Here is a 23,841-nt window from a genome sequence, read left to right on the forward strand (position 1 = left end):
CAAAACAAATTTAATCCTGCTGCCAGTGACCAGGGCATCTTTAAATTTACTATCTTATGCAGCAAGGCTACAGATCTCTGCCTGTCAGACTAAAAGCATTTTGTCCTCACTTTAATGAACATGTCTTAATTACAGAGACTGCTCTACTATGTCAAACAGGACTTGTCAAAGGAAAACACAAATTCCCACAGGTATGGCCAAGAATTATGAACAAAGTAAGTAAATGTGAATATTTATCATGGAGAAAAAGCAGCTATGGAGAGACCTCACTGCAGCCTTCCAGTCCATAGAGGGGGCTTATAAAAAAGAGGGAGAGTGACTTTTTTCATACAGGCAGATAGTTATGGAACAAGGGTGAATTAATAGTTTTTAACTAAGAGAGGAGAGCCCAGAGAGGTTGTGGATGCCCCATCCCTAAAAGTGTCCAAGGCCAGGATGGATGGGGCCCTGAGCAAACTGAACTAGTGATGATGTCTCTGCCCATGGTAGGGGGTGAAATTATTTTTAAGGTCCCTTCCAACAAGCCTTGCTATGATTCTATGTCGCCCAAGAATGCAGGCAGCAGCACTTTTGTGACTGCTAATTTATTTCTGTGGTTGAGTACGGCTCCCAGGATTACGTGGCTCAGGCACTGATATCCTATGAAGGAAGGAAATGACCAGAGCCTATCCAAAATCTATTGCAGACCACAGGCCAGGAGGAGAGAAGCAGAAGTAGTTCAGGATCAGATTCCAACCTTTGTTTGGAGTCTTGAGCCCTTCTTGAGCCCTGCCCCACGCTGGCCAAGGCCTTTTGCTCTGATGTGGAGCGAAGGGGACACAGACCGCAGAGTTCGGCTGTTGCTACTGCAGTACAGGAGCCACCCAGGGCTCCATCGCAGTGCCTTGGGCAGAGGGAGCTGGTTCCTGAGAGAGCAGCTCTGCGGGGATGGGTGGCCCTGCTCACATTCCGTGTGAGCAGCACTGTCCCACTACAGAGCTGGGACACAGTCTCTTTCTTGACGAGAGCTACAACTTCAGCATTTCAGCCTGGCACCGCATTTCGGCGAAACCCAGCCCGTCCCCCAGCCTTTTCCCCGTCCTTGTCGTTTCCCGGGGCAGAGGGCGCCGGCGGCCCCCACGGCGCTCGGCCCGGTCGCGATGGCGACGGGCGGGCGGGGCGCGCGGCAGGGCCGGGCCGTGCGCCGGGGCCGCGGCAGGGCCGGGGCAGAGACAGCGCGCGGTGCGGGCCGGGTGCCGGGGCGCGGGCACCGTGAGGGGGGACGCGGGAAGGGGCGCGGGCAGGGCCGGGGAGCTGCCTCAGGGAGCTGCCTCAGGGAGCTCTCGGCCGTGGCGGGAAGGGGTGGCGGGGGGCTGCGGCACAGGGTGACAGTGCCGGCGGGATTTGGTGCCTGCGGGCAGCGAGGCGCTGAGGGGTGGCCCAGCTTTGTCCACTGAGGTGTCTGGTGGTGAAGGGGGCTGGGGGAATAGTGTAAGGGACATGGGGGAAGTGTTAGCCAGGGACGGATTGAGGGCAGGGGGAATTGTTAGGCTGCTTTGGAGATTGGAAAGGGGTTGCAGTGTGACTGCACCATGTTGTAGCGTTGTACCTCCATTACTGCGGTAATAGATTTTCCGTATTCTGCACCTGGGACGGTGCAGCCCCGGGTATATACGGACAGAATGGGGAGTGAGAGGATGGACGGCAGGCAGTGCAAAGGGACCTGGGGGTCTTGGTCAGTGGCAAGCTGAACTTGTGTCAGCAGTGCCCTGGCAGCCAGGAGGGCCAAGTGGGTTCCGGGGTGCATCAGGCACAGCATCGCCAGTCACGCAAGGGAGGGGTTTTCCCCTCTGCTCTGCACTAGGGTGCCTCACCTTGGATATTTTGTGCAGTTTTGTGCATCACAGGAAAGGCATTAAGCTACTGGGGAGCCTCCTAAGGAGGGCCACAACAATGGTGAAGGGCCCTAAGGGGAAGGCATATGACGAGTGGCTGAGGTCATTGGTCTGTTCAGCCTGGAGAAAAAGAGACTTGAGGGGAGACCCCATCAAAGTCTGCAACTTCCTCATGGTGGGGGCTGGTACCATTCTCCTCCCTAGTAAACAGTGAGAGGATCCAAGGGGATTGATGGCCTAAAGCTGAGTTCAAGGCATGTTTGGACAATGCTGTCTGGCACGTGGTGTGATTCTTGGAATGGCCTGCATAGGTCCAGAAGTTGGACTCAATGATTCTGACAGGTCCCTTCCAACTCAGTGTATTCTGTGAGTCCATAAATGTTGGGAACTGAGGGAGTGGAGGCTTCTGGTAGTGCAGCTGCTCGATATACAGGGATTATTATGTGAGTGCAAGTGCTAGTTTGGATGGTGTTATTGATAATGATTGGGCTCATGAGAGTGCTGAGCTGCTGTACAGGTGGTGTCTGTAAAGAGTGTCTGGAAAGTCACTGTAGTTGGGGTGCAGTGTCAGGAAACTGCCTGCTCCTTCTAAGGATGCAATGGTAGTGAAGTTATTGCTTGAGACAGTGCTGGTGCTTATAAAGGGGGTCAGTCAAGAGCCTCACAATTTTATTTGTTTGGGAGAAGAAATAGAGCTTTACTTTTGTAAATATTCTCCTGTGCATTTCAAATGTGCAGTCAATCCTCAGTCCCCTTAAATATGTTCCTCTCTGTTTCATGTGAGAGTGTTTTCTATGGTTTGCAAAATCCTTTATTGTACCATGTGTTTTTTCACCTTTTACAACTTGGAGGCTTTCGTGTTCCTCTCTACTTGGGAATAATTTCATAATTATGTCACTGGAGCTCATCTGGGTCTGTAGTAAAAAAAAAAAAACAAAAACACTCTAAGCCTTTGCAAAATACTTCTACTCAAAATTTTTTGGTTTGTATCCAGTTTTGAGCAGGAAATTTGATTTTCCATTTAGTGAAAGAGACAGAAACTATTTAAAGAAACCCTTAGGGAGTGCTCTAGTGATCTTCAGTTTCTGAGAAAAATCAGTAAAACAAATGCTCAAGTGGAAATGGAATCAATAGCAGTCCAGTTAATTCTGCACTGAGGAAGTGTGATGGATTCTTTTTTACACTTAACAAGTGTATCCTGCACTTGTGCACTTGTTTTGGAAACATCAAAGGAGTCTAGGAGGAGCAAAGTACCCAACTTCCTGCTTCAGTGAGGTTTTTTTCTTAATTCACTTGTTTGTTTGGTTTCTTTTAAATCTCAGGTCTTACAATAGCCATGTCCTTAGGATTTTTGGAAGCTTCATGAAAAAAATATTGTACTGAATTGGAAACTGCAAAGGTTGTATATGAAATAGGATAGAAAGTTGTTTTGTATATAGAAAGCTGACATGGCCTTGCTTCAGGGTATGGGGAGTGTGGTGAGAAGGCATAGGACAGTGTTTGGATTGCAGTGCATCTGTCAATAGTTTCACTTCATTCCGTTGATTTTACAGGCTTGCTTCTGTGGCTTTTTACTGGTATTTTTTTCCTGTTTACTCGTGCTCATTTTAATAGGAAAAAGTATCCAGCCTGCTGTATTTAGTCACAGAACAAGTTTTAATCAATTTGACCTATTATTGTAAAATTCAAAATTTAAATTCAGAGAAGCAGTTTAATGCAAAACCAGGTTATATACAGTGTTTCTACTCATTCAGTAATAAAATATTCTATATTATATAAACTATTTTGGTTTATAAAATTTGATCATATGACTGCTAAAAGGGAGGAATCTTTTTAAGTGCCTTTTTTTGTGACATTTTTTATTTTGCATAATATATGCTACCAGTTCCATGGCAGAACTGTTCATTGTCAGTTGAATTCTGAGGTTGGTGGTTGTGACAGCATGCCTGGGAAATACTGCTGACATGCATATCCCTTCAGAAAGTGCTTTTGTTCCAGCTCTGACAATGAAAACTGGTATCACAGTTGTGGTGAAAGGGAGACATTCATAGTCCTAGGAGAACAGAAGGAGAGGGAAAGAGAGGCATGTGAACAAGTGGACTTGATAAAACAAACATGATAAAGAAACAAAGGACTGGAAAAGGAGCAGCTTCTGGTTTGATTTGCAAGAATGTAAACGACAACCTGTAGCAAGGGATGCAATAAGTAATGGTGATAGAGCCCACTGTATCTACCCAGGTATACATTACGTATATATATGTATATATACACACACATATATATGTGTATATGTATAGAGATATGGGCTTGAGTGCTACCCCTGGGCAGGATTGTTGCTGCCAAAAACCCAGTTTGTTTTTTTTTATTTCAGAACTGTTACAAGCTTGTCAAAAGTGACAAATGCCAGTGAACACACAATGTTTTGTAAATTATTCATCTCTATACTTTTTTTTCCTTCACTTCTAGCACATTAAGAAAAAAAAACCAAAAAAATGGAAGAGAGTAAGAAAAAGAAGAAACCAGAAGAGCAAGTTCAAGAGCCTGAATCTGATTTACCAGAATCCTTACTAGATTATCAGTAGGTTTAATATATTTTAACTTTTCACTCATATAGAATATGTGAATAAAGAAAGCAGATAACAAAGACAACTTACACAATTTGGAGCCTGAGCTGATTGATTTGAGGTTTTGAGGCTATTTCAGAAAGGTTCACTTTTTAAACTGTAGCTGTAAGGAAGCAATTACATGGGTCAGAAATTTTATGCCATTAGGCTATAACTTGGGAAAAAATATTAAAACCAAAAACCCTGACATTTTTTCTGTTAGTAGTAAGCTTTTGATCAGCATATGCTGAAGTTGCAAGATCACATTTGGCTGTATTTTTTAGGATTCCTTGGGGTTCGTGGAGGTTTGTTGTCACTAGCCAGAACCTCAAGACCTACAGTTTGCTGTCTTCCCTAGTGCAGCTGAGAGCAGAGCACAAAGTGTTTTATTTTGAAAGTAAGAGATGGATAAATGAAAGGTCTCTTAAAATCAAGCAGAGGAAAATAAGAGCCAAAGGGGAAATATCTGGAGCAGTTACAAACCTGTTCAACTTACTTGATTTCTAGTCTCTTGAGTAAATGATTAAAAGGAGAAAAAATAAGCTTCATGACTTTTATCTGAGACAGAAATTGAAATGGAAATACTTCAGGAACACCCAATATCCAACAATTATCAGCATTTAGGGAGCAGGGAGTAGTGCTTCGGTGTGGAAATGACAAGTGGAGTAAGCAAACTAAAAAGGATGCTCCTGTAGTTGTAGGGACAGCTGTATGAGTTCACAGGGTTTATGTGGGATTTTCCTGTTTCATTTTACAGAGCACAGAGTACAATTTTCCATAGTGAAATAGCCTAGATTTACCTGAATCATATCACTAACAAATACCTTCTGAAAAGTCCAAAACTAACTCACCTATTTTGTGAAGGAATAAGGAAACTGTATTACTGGGCTGAGAAAAAAACGGTACCACTTTCTGATAAAATTATTGTTATGCATATGCTAATATCCAAGCAAATGACTCATTTGTCTGGAGTCTTCCACTGAAATCGGTGCTTCATTGAAATGGAATATGTAGTTTCTACAGCAACAGAAGAGGGAAAAGGGAAGAAAAGTATTCTTCTTGCTGTTTTTATCTTTCTCCCACTCTCTTATCTGTCCCTCTTAATCTTCCTTTCTTTCTCTTCACCTCTGTAAATTCTCTGTACTACTTGACTGATCAAAGGTGGATAATCATGCAAGTGAATAGCTGTCACATTCCACTTTAGGATTTATCGAGTATGTAGGATTTATTTAACTTTGATTCCTGTTTTTTATTTCCTTGCACTGAAGAATGGTCACTGTTCCTAGGGAGTTTATTTTGCATTTTCATTAAAGTTCTCCATTTCAGCATTTCTTAGGAACAACAATCTTACGACGTGCTTTTGCTGTGGCCATGACCACTGTACCCTGGTCTAGTCTCTCTCTAACTAATATCCTTCTGCTTAATACAAAACCTGAAGAATACCTTGGAGCTGACACCAATACACAATGCACTGACACCAGAGGATGCAAATTTAGTAAACTGCAATTTGCATGATTCAGTGATCCAAGCTTAGCAAATTAACTAGGAAATGAATTATCTTCTTTTGAAACAGCTGAAATCAACAGAGAAGGGGAAAACTCCCAAAACCACAAAAAAGCACTCCAAACCCTCAAACTAAAAACTGAAGGAAGAAGAACTGTTAAAAGAATAAAAGGTTTTATGATAATTGCAATACTATTGCACCACATGATGAGTGAATGCTAGGAACAGAGGTACAGAGTGCTAGAATAATATTTTTTGGAGCATGAATTACCTTGTCCTGAAGGTGACCTGTGTAAGAGGTCAGCTAAACCTCATGCAGGATGAACAAGCCAGCTCCAGCCTCTCAGGAGGCTACACAGGAACAATATAACCAGGGAGTCTGCTGCTCTGTAGGGCTATGAAATCCAAGCTAACATGCAGGCCCAGATGTGTGTGGGAAATAATTTATGTATAGTAAGCAGACAGTAGTATTTACCCAAATGAGTCTAGCAATATGATATGAAAATAAACATTTTGGTATTATTTACATTTAATCTAGCTTAAATAGCATTCCTTTCTTTAATTTTTTGTAAGAATGTCTCTTTCTTTACTCTCTCTTCATAGCATTGCGGCAAAACAAACAGCAATTGCATGGGTTTTGTTTCATCTGAAAGGATTGGAAGAAAAGCTCAAAGAAGATATTAAAAAGGTGACTATGCAACAAATTTTATTTGTGGTGTTCTTACTTATAGATTCAGTTTTGTTCTTTCCATTTGAATACTACATACTTTAAAATTAGTTATTGCAGTGCATTTGTTACAGTCAATGAAACTAGAGTTAGTGAGTCACGTTATGTGCTGAAAGTTAAAGTGTTACCTGAATTAAATGTGACATATAGCATACATGTCCTAAATCTAACATGCTAAAAAGAAGCTACAGGAGTAGAACATTACAGAATAGGACAGAGCATTAAGGTAAAGTGAGTTCAGTGCAGGTGCTTTCCAATGCACAAGAGATCCTTATAACCACCTACATATTGAATGGAATCACAGAATTGTTAAGGATGGGAAAGACTTCTCAGATTATCAAGTCCAGCTGTTTAACCCAGCACCATTGTGTTCATCACTAAAGCAGCCAACAAGTGCCACATCCATGTGTCTTTTGAACACTTGCAGGGATAGTGATTCCACCACTTTCCTGGGCAACCTGTTCTAATACCTCACCACCCTTTCAGTGAAGAAATTTTCCCTAATAACCAATCTAAACTTGGCACAATTTTTTTTTTCTCTTGCCCTGTTACTTGTTACATGGGAGGAGAGATCAATCTCCACCTGGCTACAAAGTCATTCCAGGTGGTTTTAAAGAGAGATAAGGTGCCACCTGAGCCTCTTTTTCTCCAGACTAAACATCCTCAGCTGCTCCACATCACACATGTGCTTTAGTCCTTTTATCAGCTTTGTTTCCCTTCCTTGGCATTTTTCTCTGCAGCAAGCACAGGACAGCAAGCCACCTTTCAGTAGGTACCTTTCCTGCAGTACGTCAGATATGCCTTTCAACCAGTCCTACAAATATTCTTCAGTATTTCAATGCATGAAGAATAAATGGTATAAATTTCATTTTTGTTGGTAGTATTAGCAGACCTAACCAAGCGCTGAGAATTGCTGAACTTCTTTGAATCCTTCTGAGGTAATTCAATTGCACGGGTTTCTGTGAGAATCTAGTTATTGCTGCAAACGTAGTTACAATAAAAATTGAATAAAGGAGAAAGACCATCATGCTATTTGCTAGCTGTGATTTCTAGCACTGATTGATGAAGACACACTTTCTCATGGATTAAGAATTGTTTGGGTAATTTTTAGAACAAGGTTGTGTAACTACTGATCTCACCTGCGTGACACTTTAAAGAACCATGTATATGAGCTGTATATAAACAGCCATAATGTGGCATCTGGTAACTGTGAGCAGTGAACTTTGAAAACAGATATTAGAGAGTCACCCATTGAAAATTAATTAATCACCCATTAATTGAAAATGCTCAAAAAATCCTTATTCTACTTCATGTTGCAGCCTGCACTTCATAGCAGTGAAACATTGAAACAACTCCTCTCTGTCTTTCCCGTGCTGATGCTTGCCCTGCTTTTATAAGCATCCATCTGTTTAGCTTTCTGTGGTACTTCTTGCAGTCTTGAAGCCTGGATGGTGTTTCATTTGTGGCTTAACTATCACTGGAAGTGGCAATTGCTCTTCTTTCTGCAGGCATCTGAAGGCTTTTATGATTATTGTTGGGTCTTATGTCTCCTGGGGTTATATTGCTGCATTGGAGGGTGGTTCAACTGCCTTGTTCAGAGACACAGAGCAACAGCATAAGGGAGACCCCTCAGTTGGTATCCCCACTTTGTGACCCCTCTGTGGGTCCCCCAGTTGTTTGAGTGTGTTACCAACAGCCCCAGTGCCTGTGAAGGGCTCACACTGACAGTTAATGGAATAATGCTCTTTATTAACATAAAGTTAGATTAAGTTTTGAGGATTTTCAGTGATAGTATCTCTCTGCAAAAGCATATCAAAGTAACACACAGACAAGCTCTAATCCAAAGCATTCAGTGCCCACAGAGCATGGTTCTAACCCAATAGGTGTCCCTCTGTGGGGGAGAAGACAGATTCAGCCTCACGACTGATCCCAGCAGTTACGATGGACTTCCCAAACTTCTCCCCATTTCTAACTTACTTTTATACTATTTCTTTATGTTTAGGCAGAGCTTGAGTGACTCTAGTTATTCATCATCTTCTCTCTCCCGTGGCTGACAGGTGTTGTGCTGTTTGTCAGCTACAGTGCCATTGAGTTCCCCTCCCTGCAAAGACTTCTATGCAGCCTGGCCACGGTGTCTCCACCCTGTTCCACCCTCTCTTCCATGCCCTTAGCAGGGGCTGTGGTTGCAGATTGTAGGGCATCATCATGGAGTGGGTTTCGAGCATGCCAGCTGCATTCCATTCAGATAGTAGCAGCTGCATTTTACTCTATAATTTCCCTACCATCCAACTTCTGTTAGGATGTGAATACAACTTCCTAGTTTCCTCTGATTTTACTCCCAGCTATCTTTCTACAGTTATTCCCCCAATTTGCTGCTAGTTCATGGTCTTTCAAGGACTCCATGTTTTGGATTGAGCAGGGTACTTTAAGGCATGGGTGAAGTGCTATTGTTTTAATTTAATCATGTTTTGACAGTGCTTTGAGCTCCATTCTTTATTTCCTGCTTAATGTTTGTGAGTGGTTTAGAGTTAATCCTAGAAGGGAGGAATGCTTGAGACTCTTTCCACTGCCTGCTCACTGTTATTCACTTCCCACTTGTTTGCTCCTGTGTGGTATCCTTTGGGAGCAAACATACACAATCTGGATTTCAAACAATCTGAGTGCCACTAGAGAGGGTTGTGGCCAGGGGTTATGATCACAGTTGTGGTTTCAGGACGTATTACTAATTTCAGCTCTGACAAGACTCTTTGCTATATGCAAGTGACCTGATTGTCTCATGATTTTTCTGTATGAAGATGGTACATTCTCATGGGGAATATCCACACGGAGCAAACAGCTCCTGCATAGAAACATTGTTATTAAATTGTCTGCAAGCACCTTTCTTTGCAGGCAATGGAGGATTATTGGTGGGCTGTACCAAGTACAGCTGTCATTTGTCTCTCATTTCCTTCCAGTGGTCTGAAGTTACTGAGGAAATATCTGAGCCTTGCAAATTCTCCCTTCTGCTCTAACCTTTCAGAATATGAAGCACAGGTTGTTCTTGCATTTCATCTGGCGCTAGGCCAGATTTTCTTTTTTTTTTTAAATTTTTCACTCTGAAAACATTTTAACATCAGCTGTGTCTTCTTCCTTAGAATGTTGCTCTGAAGGAAGAGCAGAAGTTGCTTATCAGCCGCTTAGTAAGGCAAATAGAAGAAAAGGAGAACAAACGAGATGAGAAGGGGATTGTAACCAGGGATGATGTGGAAGAGTCACTGAAAGCAGTTTTCCAATTTGTGAAGGACAAAGAACAACTTCTTGAAGGTATATTGTGTGCTGGGGAAGTGTGGTTTGCAGTTTACACACTTGGGATTAAGTACATGTTGATGTTGTTTTGCAATTTAAGTAGAGATTCAACTTCTTTGTTGTATAAAAAGTATAAAACTATTCCTCTCCCAAAATTGGGCTCTCTCAGTTTAGTATGAGATTGTGGAGGGCTTATAAATCAATCTGTCCCTTCCAAATGATGTATAGTATTGTGCAAGTACAGAGGCTTCCTCTTTTTTGAAACTCATGAAAGTCCTAAGCATTGGATCTACTGAGGATTAAAAATAAAAAAATTTTGATGGAAGGAAAAAAGACCAGTTTTGAGTGTTGAAAATTCCAGCTGCCATCCCTGCTATTCTCTGTGGGAGACACGTGACCTTGGTTACAACATTTTGGTGAGAACTCTTGTCTCTCTTTGGAAGAATAAGATCAAGCTGTTTTCAGCCATGCTAGTGGCCCTTGAAACTGTGTAAGGCCATCAGGTTGCAATGTACTATAGTGTGGAAGAATACCCCTTCCTTTCCCATTCCCTATGAAAACACCTTTCTTAAAGAAGTTGACATAGTAAGAATTATCAGTTCAATAAATCAGTTTTGACATTGTTATTTTAATAGATCTGCGCGCCCAAATTGAAGAAACGAAGAAAAAAATTGTAGAAAAGCAGCGTGAGAGAGATTATTGGTTGGAGTACAAAAATGTCGGAAGCAAAATACATGCTGAGAGGATTAGCCGTCTGGAAAAAGACATTGCAGATGTCAAATATGAACTTGAAAAAACTGAAGGTCAGTTTACAACTGGTGTAATACAAGTCTTACAGGGGCTTTGCATATTGCCTGCAGGAATGAAATGATAAAATTAATTTTAGATCAAGTTCTAGTAACTTCTATCACCTTTTCTAGTAATTTGTATGAACTTTTCTAAGTGTACCTAAGATGGGCTGCATAATCCTGAAAAATAGAAGGACTCCATTTCTTTATTTCTCTCTTTGTAAAAGTTCCTTTATTAAAGAAATTGATAAAGTTTACAGAAATGATGACACTTCAAGAAACTGATAAGCTGGTCCTTTGATGGTTTTCTTGTAAAATGCAGGCAACCCATTAAAAAAAAAAAGTTACTGAGAAGGATAGCAGTTTTTTGTAAAAATAAGTCTACACATATTTAGGTCACCTACACAGAGGGCTCCCTTAGCAGTCATACTTGAAAATGTTGACTCTGCTGCTGTTAGTTCTCATCATCTACAAGCACTTCACATATTGAAAGCTCCTTTGACAGGAAAGCAGTATGAGCTCATTCTTGGAGCAGTCTTTTCTGTGGAGCGCACTGGTTTCCATGCAGGACTAGAGGGAGCTCTTTAGCCAGAGGCTGGGCCTTTCCTCCTACACAGTGTGAGGCTCTGCAAAGTCACCCACAGGCACGCAGACACATACTGAGAACTGTTTCAGCCCTGTCACAGCAGTGCAATTCATTTGAGAGCTTATATATTGTGCTGTGAGTGCTTTACAAAGATTTCTTTATTACTGCATTATTTAAAAATAATTTAAATATTTTGCTGTTACATAAGCCATGCTTCCAATAGGAGAAGGATGTCCTGGTTTTCTTTCTTTATGTCCCTCTCAGTATGCGTGGCTGCAGCCAAGCAGCTGGTAGTAACAGGCAGTGACACTGCTCTAAGGGTCTCTGTATATTCTGTGCCAGCCATTACCAGGCATCAGCTACTGTGAATAAGCTATCTTTTTGTCTCTCAAAACATATTTTACCACCATTACGACCTGCTCTGTGATTTCTACATTTCCAGATAGCTTGCCAGATATCCACGTCTGTATTCAGGAGAGGTTGGGGTTTTTTCATTTTCCGTGTTCTTAATTGATTTAAAATTTCTCTATATTGCTGCTGAAATATGAAATGAAAAAGAGAATGGGCTGTTATATAGAATGCCAATAGGGATAGGCAGTCTGATCTCCTGCATGCCACAGGGTATAGAATGTTGTGGTTTAACAAAAAATCATGGTCCAACAGAAATGTATTTATTGAAAGTCAGTTATAGTGGTACATATGTAAATGCCCTACATAACATACTGGAAAATGATGCTGACAGTACTGGATGTTTACCATACTATTTTGCTTAACTCCCTAAAACTGAGCCTAGAAAGTGTCTGGGGAGTACGGCCTTCCAGCAGAGATCTATCTTTCAATCTATCAAGCTTTCTGAGCAAGGCAGCAACAAATTTGGCTTGCTCACATCTTGAATGTGTAACAAGCTTAGAGAATAAGCATAGATAAACAGGTTTCTGTCTCTGTGTGTACCACTGAAGGGCTTGGAACTGGCACAGTTCATGTTTTCTGGTGGTGATATTTTAAGCAAAACACCTGGAGAGGAGAGCAAGCAAAAGAGAGCCACAATTTAGGTGATGTGTGGGGAAAAGAGTGTTGCAGTGAGGGGATTAGGGAAGATAGCCTCTTTAGCAACTGTTCAGACACACACTTTCTCCTTTTTCATTCTCCAAGTACAACTCAGGTTATTTAGCTATTTGAAATAATGGAAGAGTGAATTCATTATAGTATGGAAGTCCTTCCTTTTCATTCTGCCAAGTCTAGATGGTGGAGTCCAGCTTCCACTGTGTTAAATTAATAATTAATGCACTACTAATACACCTTTCATATTTGACTGCCTTTGACTCCACAGTACATGCATGAGTAGATATTTGTTTGCAGCTAAATCAGAAATAGGCTGTCTGCAACACAAGTGCAGTAAAAGACTGAATTTCAGCCATTTGAAATAAGTGTGCTATGCCTTCCTTCACAGAAGATTACTTTAATCTCATTCATTCCTTCAGAAGGAGGAAATATCAAGCAGGAGTGAGCTATTTAGAAGAGCAAAAACAAAAGAACTAAATGGAAGGATGAAATAATTAAATAGCAAGTGACTAGAACATGAATCCAAACCTATTCAGTTCAGTGTAAGACACACTTTCTAAATAATGACCACAAGTAATGATAGAAGCAAATCATTGTGGCAATTTCCACATTCTCCATTTCGTCCTGCTGTCAAATTAGAACCTCAGAGTCTTAAATAAGTCAGAAAATTTATTAGGCACATTATAATAACTATCGGAAAAAATGTCATGTGGAGAAGGAGATCCAGTATGCTTCTATGTCAAAAAAATAAATTTTCTAAGCAAATCTCTCAAATGGCTCCAGGAGCTCCGCTATTGATAGAGACAAAATTTAATGTTAAGATGCCAGTATTTTAGCAGAGAATTGCTTAGATCACTGCTCAGTTAGCAGTGAATTGCTCAGCTCTTGCAGTTATGAACAGAAGTGTGTAATTTCTGTTCCACTTCCAATTTCTAGTTTTGTAGTTAACACTACTGTTGTTTGGGTTTTGAAGGAGAATTTCTTTAGAAAAGGATATTTGAATCCTTCTTTGTGGAGTATCTGCCCAGGTGACACTCACTGATAAGTTACAGTTTAGTAATGACATGTCATTTTTCTATATGTTATCAGGAAAAATTGATGGCAAATAATGATTTCTGATTTCCCTGGTTTTTTGTTTTGAAGAATATTATAGCAAAGCTTTGGAAGTTGTGAGAGAGGAAAATCAGAAAATGTTTGACAGGCACATGAAATTACTCAGTGAAGAAGCTCTTAAGGTATTCTTTTTGCTTTTTTAAAAAACTCCTAACTGTGTTACAGTTGGGATACATGTACTCTGCATTATTAATTATTTTAACTCATGTTAAGACTTCAAACTATTTTAATAAATTGAGAGTAAAATAACCTGCAAATCCTGGTACATATAGATTTGGTTACTGCTATACATACATGTACCTTTTTTTTTTCTTTCCCCCAGAATAACAATGGGTAGATGTGAGGGCATTTTACAAACAATGCACAGGAAACTGGGGCACCATGCACTGACAAGGCTTGCTTGAGAACATGTTGCTTTTGCCATGGCCTTGATTTTGACATTTACACAGATTTCCAAAAGCAGTAATACACCAATAGATTGCATGAAAATATACATCAATTTGAAAAAAAGGGTTTCACTGTACTTGTAAAGTACAACATTTTTTAAATGTCACAATATTGCAGGCTCAGGAAAATATAAGTTTATTGATTCACTATGATTTTGTAATCTCTGCCAGCTCTGATTTGAAAACATGGTTTACAAATAGTTCTAGTGACAACTTCTTATTTTCACAAAATGCAAAGTATACTTCAGTACAAACCACTAGGCCCATTAGGTTTTTAAATTCCCTGACTTCAGTGCTGGAATTTCCAGTCATGTGAGAAGATAATCCAGAGGACTGTGTTTATGGTGATCTGTTGGGGCATCTTCCCCCTCACTTCTTCCTTTCCACTTTACTGCCATCAATAATTAAATTGTAGCCTGGGGTCAGACCTCTACATGCCTAGGTCACTTGTTATTGAGCAGTACTGCCTCATTTGGGATTTTACTTGGGATTCTTAATAGCTGAATGTTTGATTTTCTGAAAGCAGTAAGACTTGAGCAGTAGTGGTACACAGAAGAATTTATTAGGCAGAAAGGGAAATGTCCTATTTTAATATGGGAAATGAAAAAATATTGGTAAATTGCTTGACATATAATCTGCTCTAGGCAGAATGATAGAGGAGAAACATCTGGCCTTGTGAAGTAAATCCCCTTGTAATCCGTCAGGATGCTACAGTCTGTTGTGTAGATGTGTCTTAATTATTTCCTGCTAAAGAGCAGACAGTTTTTCTTTATAGTGTGCAGGACTGTCGAAGTGTTGCTCTCCGATGGGATTATTTTAACTTGTGTTTTCTCAGAACGCTGTGGGGTACTTAGACAAGAACTGTCGCAGAGAGATTGAAGAGAACGAGTGGCTAAAAGAAGAGGTAAGAGGATTGCTTGCCTGCAGTTTATCATGGCACTTCACGTTTGAAATAATGTGGCCTATGGTCAGAACTGTTTCCAGTCATGGGCCTGGGAGACTTCTTTTGGCAAAGGAGAGCAGTTTTCCAGTAATTAATCTGTAATCCTCAGCAGAAAGCAGTGCAATGTGGTGAATAAAGGTAAGAGGTGAACATCTGCTTTCACAAATGCAGGACCCCCTTTCCTGCCCAAGCTGTTACATGAAGGACTACAATGTTCCATACAATTAAGGATCTTTATCTGTGGAGACTGGGATGCTATAAAGGATTAACCAGGTAAGTAGCTGAAGAGGGGAGGTTTGAATTGCATTAAAGTTCCAGTGCTGCTGTATTGAAAGAAAATGGATATGGATGTTGGAAATATGTTCTGAGAAATGGCTTGAGACGACATGAAATGGAAGGTCATAAAGAAACCATAGGGACTCTACACTGAAGAAAGGAAAATCAAAATCAAATATGGCTGTAATTAATTGCTTGATAGCTTTTATACTGACCTTTAATGACAATTTAGAGCTCTATATTAGATAGCTGTAATTTTCTTGACAAGAAAATATTTTTGTGAGCCAGATTTAGGAAAATAATTTTTTCCATAGTGAAAGTTTGATTTTTTTTATTCCAGTCAATATAGGTTCTTTGTTTCAATCAAATCTAAGCATGAGATTGGTGAGTGAAATGCCTTTCCTCACTTTTACAGCCTCACAGTTGAGAACCGAGCAAAACTTTTTGGAAAAGTTAATAAATGTACTTCTTACTTTTCCATGCCACATCAACAAACCTGGCAGAGGTTTTTCATTTTCGTTACTAATTTAAGGTACTTGCCAGTATGCAGGGACACAGCTTTCCTTCTTCCCCTTAATGAGCTCTGAGCATGCATCTTTAACTTTCCATGGAGAGTGTCCAAACCACAACTTCTGAAGCAATGAGGGTAAGGAAAAGAAATGGGAAAGAATTAATGTTTTATTCTGTATAAACAAACAGGAGCTCAAATCTACACATCTCATCACTGCATGAGTATGAATTCTCTTCCCTTCTCCCTGTGTCACTGAACACTTACAGGTTTTACACGCATTAGCAGTGCCAATGAGAGCACTTTGGAGTACTCTTATGTCCTGACAGGCCTTCACCTCAGAGCTGAGGGATTTGGATTTCTTTCTTCTCAAGCAGAAGTTTCCTATGTTATGAGTTACTTTCCTATGTTGCTACTTTCCTATGTTATGAATTACTGCTTTGAATTTTGGGGGAAAACAAAACTATTATCACTAACTTCTCCGGTCCTCTGAATTCATCCATTCATTTTCTCTGCTTTTCTTACATGGATGAAATATTTTCTCTCAGACTAATGTTTATATGTAGCTGACAGACTGTTTCAGTATTTCCTTTGGGGGTGATAAACCAAAAATTTTAGTTTTGTCTCAGTTCTTTTTTTTTAAGTTTGGCCACTGAACTGAAAAATGACTTACCAAAATAGCTCTAGATTAGTTACCTCCAAAATTAAAACAGATTTGGAGACTTCAGTCACATTTTTCCATGGTTACTCTGTCACACCAAGATGGTGCAAAGCTGCAGCACCTCACTGTGCCAAGCCACATCCTGTTACTGGTTAATTTCCAGTCATTTTCACCTTTTTAATCCTTGGGAGAAGTTGGAACTAGTTTTAACTGCAAATTTGGATGATTATAGCTGGGTTAATTTGGTTTTGATGAGAATGGACGCTTTCAGATCGCTTGGTACTTCTCTTGAACACATGCATTATGGCTAAGCTTTCTGGGAAGATCTTTCCCATAGTATATTCCCTTTCCCAGTAAGGCAGTAAGCACTTGCTGGTACTTATGCAAAAGTGGGAGGCATTGTGGGAACTGAATAACCAGCATCCTTTGGTCAGTATATCTCCACACTGATAAGGGGCAATTGCCAGTCTGAAAGCAAATAGTACCTGGGGCTCAGCCAATGTCACAGAGCCGTAGAACATCCTGAGCTGGAAGGGGCCCACAAGGATCATTGAGTCCAACTCCTGCTCCTGGAAAGCCCCACTGAGAGCATTGTCCAAATGCTCCTTGAGCTCTGTCAGCCTTGGGGCTGTGACAGAGCCCTACCACCATCCTCTGAGGGAAGAAATACTGTGGTAACTTGGACTGAAAACTTCACTAATTTTAGGTAAGAAGGGTTCAGGTATAGGAAGGAACTAGAAAAACAACACTTGCTGAGTAAGACCCTGACTTTACCTCTGCAAAGAAGCTTTTCCTCTCTCAAAACTCTGATGTGAAAGCAAAAAAGAAAAATCTAGAGCTCCTGTCTAGCAGACGTGTTTGACTGTACAAGAAGATTTTGCTGTCAGGGTTGCATAGCCCAAATGTGTGGCTGTGATTGACACACATGCGCTGTGACAGTAACAGGGTTCTAATAAAGGTGTGAAAGAACCAGCCAGTCCTTCCTTTTGTCTGACGATGTGTCACTATGTTTCCCCACCAAATATGCAATCTTGCTGATACAGCTGCATTTTTCCTAGGTGTGTGCTGGTAAGGTTGTTGCTATCAAAGCTTTATGAAATTCTAAGACTTTCTTTTATTCTTTTTTTAATTGTCAAAAGGTTCAGATCTACCGAAAGGAAGAAAAGGATTTGAAAGCTTCTGTCCAGCTCTTGGAAGAAGAAAATACCAGTTTGGTGGCAAAACTGATTGATATCAAACTTCAGCATCTAAGAGTATCAGGGTAAAATAATGCTTTCATGGACTCAAAAGTGATTTTTTTTTTGTTTTTTAAATAATGCTCCTGTCTGCCTCTAGAGCTATTTAGGCTCTCCCACATCAAAGCCAAGGTAGTCTCCTAGTTGAGGAAAGACAGGATTTGACTGAGTATACATGGGAGCAGTATCTCTGAAGGATGACAATAAGATTGTGATTCCTCAAGTACTGAATTTCAGAGAAGAAATTGGGTCCTTAATTAATCTACTAAGATCTAACACTACTCACTTTATATCACTTAAGCTTGGAAATAATTTGTGTTGCAATTAATGGTCTCAGCCCCAGCTTTTCAGACTAAGTGCTGAATAATAGATTTTTTTCTTTACTGTTTGCAAAATGTTTAAGGATGTGAAGATTAATTTGCAAATATATAGGGGGTTTGCAATCTTGAGTGAAACAAATGACCTGACACTGAGAGAGGAAGAGACCTTGGGAAATGTCTGTCTGCAGAGGTGTCTGCAGTATTAGCTTCTTTTGTGTTGAAATGATTTAACTTTTTCCCTGGAGAAAGGTTAATTTAGCTACAAAATGTCAACACTAATGGTGTCAAAAGCACAATGCAACAATGTGAGAGATCCATCTTCAGTTTCTAGTCCCAGCTCAGTGATTTTAGCCATATTGCACAAAAAGTTCAAGTCTTAAGAAGTGACCATTTTTCTCTCCTTTCCAAACTTTGGATTTCTCTGAAGTGAGAGCTGCCAGCTGTGGTCTGAATCTTGGACTGACTAGAGACTATAACATTTGTTTTCTTTTAGTCTCATGGACATAGTTGAACTAAGGCACTAAGAATAAAAAAGAGCAGCTTATTAGCCACTAAGCTACCTGGCTGCCTCCATTGCATTTTTGAACCATTGCGCGATTCTGCCTCTGTGGTTAAGCAGCAGCGGCTCTCAGAAAGGGTGGCCTCTCCCTCACTCCAAATCACTGCACAGGACAGATTAGAGAAAAAATTAGACCCCTATTATGGATTTCACTTTATATTTTTTTACTCCATAGGCAGTTGTTTCATACAAAGGAAACTGGCTTGCAAGAACTTCCTAAGGATGAAATGAAAAGGGAAACCAGAAAATATGCAGGTAATGCAAATGACAGCAGCTTATAAGAAATACTAAGTTACTGAACATGCACAGACTTTTTATTTCTGAAACTTTTTATTCAAACTACCTGTTTGACATGGAGAACACCTTATTTCCCTCTTGATTGCAGCCACCACAGCCATAATAGATTGTAATTTGCATAAGGAGACAAAATCACAATCTATCTGTAATACAGTTTTTAAATTTAAATTGGTTTTAGATTGTGGAATATTATTACTCATCCAGAGCAACCCTGGAATACAGTTTACAGGATTGGCCATCTTTTATGAAGATATGAATCATATCCTAATCAGTTCTTTACTGATCCATATCATAACTTCATTATAGCTTGTCCCTGTGAGGACACTCTTAAACTCCATGTAGGCTTTCACTTTAAGTGTGCATGCACTTTGCAGTCATTAATCTAATACACCAGAGCTCAATTATAACTAAATCCCTAGCAAGAGGAGATGAAGCTACATGGAGCTCAACCTGAACTGAAATTTTTGGTAAGCAGTACTGAATTTTGGGCTGAATCTCCATCCCTTCTGGTAGGTGTGGCCAGGGAAAGGATATACTGTTAAGCAAGAAGGAGCAGGAGCCTGTGCTTATCTGTTTAGGGCAGACTCTGTGGGTTCCTAAGTATCACAAATTTTATTTTACATCTTTGTGTGAGTAGAAGAAAGAGGATGGAAAAAAGTAGAAGATAATTCTAACATATCTCTTTAATTAAAATTAAAGAGATATGTTAGAAAAATGGAAATCATACAGTTATGGATATATGAAGAAGTTTGTTGAAGTTCTGATCAGTCCCAGCCATAGGTGGGCCTTTTGAAACATCAGGCACCAGCGAACATGTTGACCAAAACTTCTGTATTAACCACATTTACTTTGAACACATTTGTTAGACTGTTGCAATAGTTACCTGGAGGATAAGGCTTTGTTTCAAGAAGCTGGGTCACAGTCAAAGGCAAACCTGTAACTTGGCAGTCCATGTTCAGAAACCTCTGTATCATCTTGAGAATGAGTTAACTACAGATGTGATCTCTTTAGGGGAGTTATAAGTAGACTGTGTTTCAGGAACTTGTAGTTATGTACCTATAGATACACAAACATGGGCATAGAAGAAATTTATACTTGGTTTTGCTGCCTTTCTTATTCTTTTTAACTATTCAGGGCTCTACAGGATTTAAGCTGAACTGACAAAAGCTCATTTTTTTCCCTGCCCCCTCCTACAGATCCATTAGTTCTAACTTCCAATCAATTTCAGTCCCTGGGTCTTGATCAGAAATTGTGAACAAAAAACACATAACCCCAGTGTAAATGAGCATTTGGCTTGAATTGCTAATTAATTTGCTAATTAAAAATGCTACCAAGCTGTTCTTTGCATTGCAGGGGCTAAGCCATATTAAAGATTGCAGGCAATGCTCATATCAAGTACTGATTCTGACTTCCATAAGGCTTAACTATTACATACACTTCCTTTTTCTTCTCTTTGAAAAGCAAAGACAGATGGAAAGAGCCTCAGAAGTGCCTTTCCAAAGATTCGTTCTGAAAGAGATTATAAGAAGCCTCCAGACAGTGATGAAAAATTGAGGAAAAAATTCTTCACTCCATCCCTGGACAGCTTGTTGGATGAAGAAGAGGAGTTCCAGGTATGAGCCAGAGTTATCAGGTCTTCCACTGACACAAACACACTTTCTTTCAGTGTGGAGCATGAGCTACTCTCAGGACCCTTGTATTTCCAGTGGTTATGGCATCCAATGTCCTTTACCTGCTGGGCTGTTCAGATGGATTGTAGTCTTCTAGTGATATTTGGGACAGTTAGGTCCATGCCCTTCAGATGCTGGGCCAAAAGAGCACATGGAAGTTTTGGATGCCTTCAGGCATCTCTGATACCATGAGGCATGTGTTTTGGCCATTGAATGATGTCCTGAGAATCATCCCATGGAGTGTCAGGATGAAATTCCCCTAGAAAGAATTCTGAATGTCACCTAATGAGAGATTACGAGGCTTGGATGCCAATGAACAGGTCCTTTAGAGTCTGTGTTGCACAGCAGCATTAAAGGATCAAGATTCCTTCAACAGAAAGCCAGGATGAAGGTGTTCCTGGGTGTAAACTTCAGGGTTGAGGCAACAGTGCACATTGGTCTTTGCTGCAGCTGATGGACTCTAGCCCAGCAGAAAAATTTTCCTTTCTTTCTCCCCCTGAATTAGTTTCTGTTGGGTTGGTCAACCGAGTAGACTCAGAGGTTGGAGAAGACCAGAGCCAGTGCAGATGTGGCTGAAGCACATGGCTGGGCTTGGACCTCTCTCTTTTTGGAAGGAGCAAGCTGTTGCATTGGTTTAATTCTTCTCACAGAACTGAATTTGAGATTAGAATTTGCTTTATAGAGAAGATGATACTGGTGAAAACACAGAGAAGAGGGCAGCAGGGCTGTAGCCTCCTAAAATGAGTTGGCTTGCAAAAGAAGCCCATTATCACTGACATTATCAAACACAGCCCCAGAGCAGCACCTCTACAGTTGCTTCAAAAATAAAAGTTTCTGGTTTTGTTGTTTTGTGGTTTTTTTCTTAAGAATGATTGCTTTTCTATGAAATTACAAAGGAACCATATTCTTTCTTCTTAAGGCATACTCAAAACTGGGACCTCTGAAGAGAAAGCTGCTTTTGGTTGGAAAAGCTGTGCTTACTTGTAAGGAAACAGAAGAAATGCCAAGCGGGAGCCACAGAGAAGGGCGTACTGTTGGTAAATCAGATGGGCGTATCACAGCTAAGATGATCCAGGCCTTATTTAAGGAAAATGATGAAAACTAGACAAGCTGTGCTGTTTACACAGAAATGTAACATTCTTAGTTCATTAAATATTTGATCTCTTCTGTGTGGCATGGGGCTTTGAGGAAACTATTTTAGAGTGCCTGAATCATGAATATAAGTTTCATGAGAGGTATGTCTGTGTGCAGAGGCTAATTGAAACGTTCCTTTCCGTACTACTGAGAGAGGTCTTGTGCACTCTCTGGGCTATTCAGTCCACATAGCACATATATCTGCTAAAAGGTCTGAGCTAATATTTAGTTTGTGTGGTCTCCACTTGCAGATGTGGAATTCCTTCTTGATCAGACAATGAACAGGTAAATGCAGGCTGCCATAAAACACAGAATTGTTACAAAATACATAATGCTCTTCTAAAGCAGAATTAATTTGTGCAAGCATAACTCAACAATTGCTATAAATGGAGTGTCTGAATGCTTTTTTATCTGTCTCCACAAGACCCCCACTTAAATACACTGAAATAAATATAAATTAATTTAAAACCAATTTAAAACCAGCATAAAAATCTCTAAGGTCTGAAATATTTTGGCCAAATATATTGTGTAAGCCCTTATCCTTGGTTTGTGGCTGGTCTCTTTGACCATTTATCTCAGTGCATTGATGCAGTGGAGGGGCTCCCTCTGGACACCCTCTCAGCAGCACACAACAGATCCTTCCCACATGTAGGCTCTGACCCATGCATTTCCTCATTAGAAACTTGTGACAGCATTGAATTTTAACCCTTGAGAGGATAATCAGCTGTTTGGAATAAAGCTTTTTAAAAAACTTACTTTTTAAACAACCTGTATCTCTGTGCAGTATCTCAGTGTATCTGTACTTCAGTGCAAGCACTCCTGGTTTTCCAAGCCCGCTCAGCTGTTCCTGGCCAGCAGGTGTCTCCTTGGGCTGCAGGTGAGTCCCACTGGTCTCTGGGCTCCACCGACCAAGCTCCTCCGGGGCGGGGATCACAAGCAGACAGGTAAAGGTGGCAGACTCCAGCTCACACGGACTCTCACTTCTCTGCCACGTGGTGAACAGTAAAGCGAGTTTGGAGGTGCCCCTGCTGTAACCCAGTGGAGTGACTGTGAAGGCTGAGGTGATTCCTATCCCTTGTGTGTCCATGGAATGGGGATCTGCACTTGGGCTGTGTCTGCAGCCCCACAGACACCTCCCCTCGGCTCCCCTGCCTTGCTTTGAGTGCAGCGCAAGCCCCAGGAAATGGCTGACTTGAAAGAGAGATTAGTTCTGCTCAGTGATTAGTTTAGCTTCTCCTTTAGATGCAGAATTACAATGTGGCTTATGCTGAATGGCTTTTCTGTTAAAGAAAGGCCTCTCCTCCTTCCCACCACTCCCAGAGGGGATTTACATTTTCTGGTGGTGTAAATGTAGGGTCCATCTCTAGGCTTCTCTTGGCTTGTGCCCATAACGCATAGCACCATGTGCAGGACATATGGCAAGACATCAACCTGCACCTTGGAAAAAAGACCCCTTGCCTCCTCCAGTCAGTTTAGCCTTTTCCCATAAAAGCCTGTGTGGGTGAGAGGGAGTTAAAAAGAAATCCCAAACATGCTAATTAGGGTTCAAGCCACAGGCAGCCTGCACAAGCCAGAAGCAACAGCCTTCAGCAAAACATATTTAGTGAAGTGTCCCAAATCCCCTTGATTTCTACAGGATTAGCATTAAGGCCACTGCAGGGCTTTCATATGGAGAAAGCTGGGTCTTCAGCCCAAGGCATCTGGATTTGATAAATTCGTTACTAGCAAAATCTCTGAGAAATGAGCAGCGTGCTGTAAAACAGGGGGCAGATCAGTCACTTTCTGGCAGCACAGCCAGTGCTTCCAAGCCCCACTTGGAGTTCACTACTCCAGTCAGTACCAAACTTATGGGAGTCACCCTTGTATTCCCAGCATTATAAAATAGCTTTTCTTTACTGTGTCACTGTTGCACAAGAGAGCTCTAGGATGCAAGCAGGGGTCCCGGTCTCCACAATTATAAACCAATCTAAGCTTCAGCTGACGTGGAGTTGTGTGTTTAAGTAGAACAAAGCTCAAACAAATTTGCAGTTTCAACAGGAAGAAAAAACCCAACAAGTATTCCTTGGAATTCAAAATTAAAGAAATATAAGCATCACTCAATTTGCATGGAAATAAAAACTACTTTAATAGAACTGAGGTCCATGAGCTGGAAGTGAGAAACATCAATCCATGGAATATCTAAAAAGCACAATGTGGAGAAGTGTGCTGAGAGCCTGTATCCACTCCAGTGATGAAAGGAGTTGCTTACCTC

At 40.7% G+C, this 23,841-nt stretch overlaps 1 protein-coding gene across 2 annotated transcripts; it reads left to right on the forward strand.

Annotated features, from left to right (window-relative positions):
- Window positions 1-1,167: 1,167 nt before the first annotated feature.
- CCDC83 (coiled-coil domain containing 83) lies at window positions 1,168-22,421 on the forward strand. Of its 2 annotated transcripts, none has more exons than XM_064719998.1 (11): window positions 1,168-1,221; window positions 4,341-4,452; window positions 6,584-6,668; window positions 9,842-10,010; window positions 10,628-10,795; window positions 13,572-13,663; window positions 14,823-14,891; window positions 17,515-17,636; window positions 18,665-18,744; window positions 20,248-20,399; window positions 21,376-22,421. In XM_064719998.1, the coding sequence occupies exons 2-11, from the start codon at window positions 4,367-4,369 to the stop codon at window positions 21,559-21,561; spliced, it is 1,209 nt and encodes a 402-aa protein (XP_064576068.1). In that variant the 5' UTR covers window positions 1,168-1,221; window positions 4,341-4,366; the 3' UTR covers window positions 21,562-22,421. The 2 variants fall into 2 exon arrangements, with proteins under 2 accessions (XP_064576068.1, XP_064576078.1); XM_064720008.1 differs by lacking the exon at window positions 1,168-1,221 and adding an exon at window positions 3,915-4,112.
- Window positions 22,422-23,841: the final 1,420 nt, after the last annotated feature.

This window comes from Zonotrichia leucophrys, chromosome 1 (genome assembly GCF_028769735.1).
Source record: "Zonotrichia leucophrys gambelii isolate GWCS_2022_RI chromosome 1, RI_Zleu_2.0, whole genome shotgun sequence".
NCBI classification, from domain to species: Eukaryota; Metazoa; Chordata; class Aves; order Passeriformes; family Passerellidae; genus Zonotrichia; species Zonotrichia leucophrys.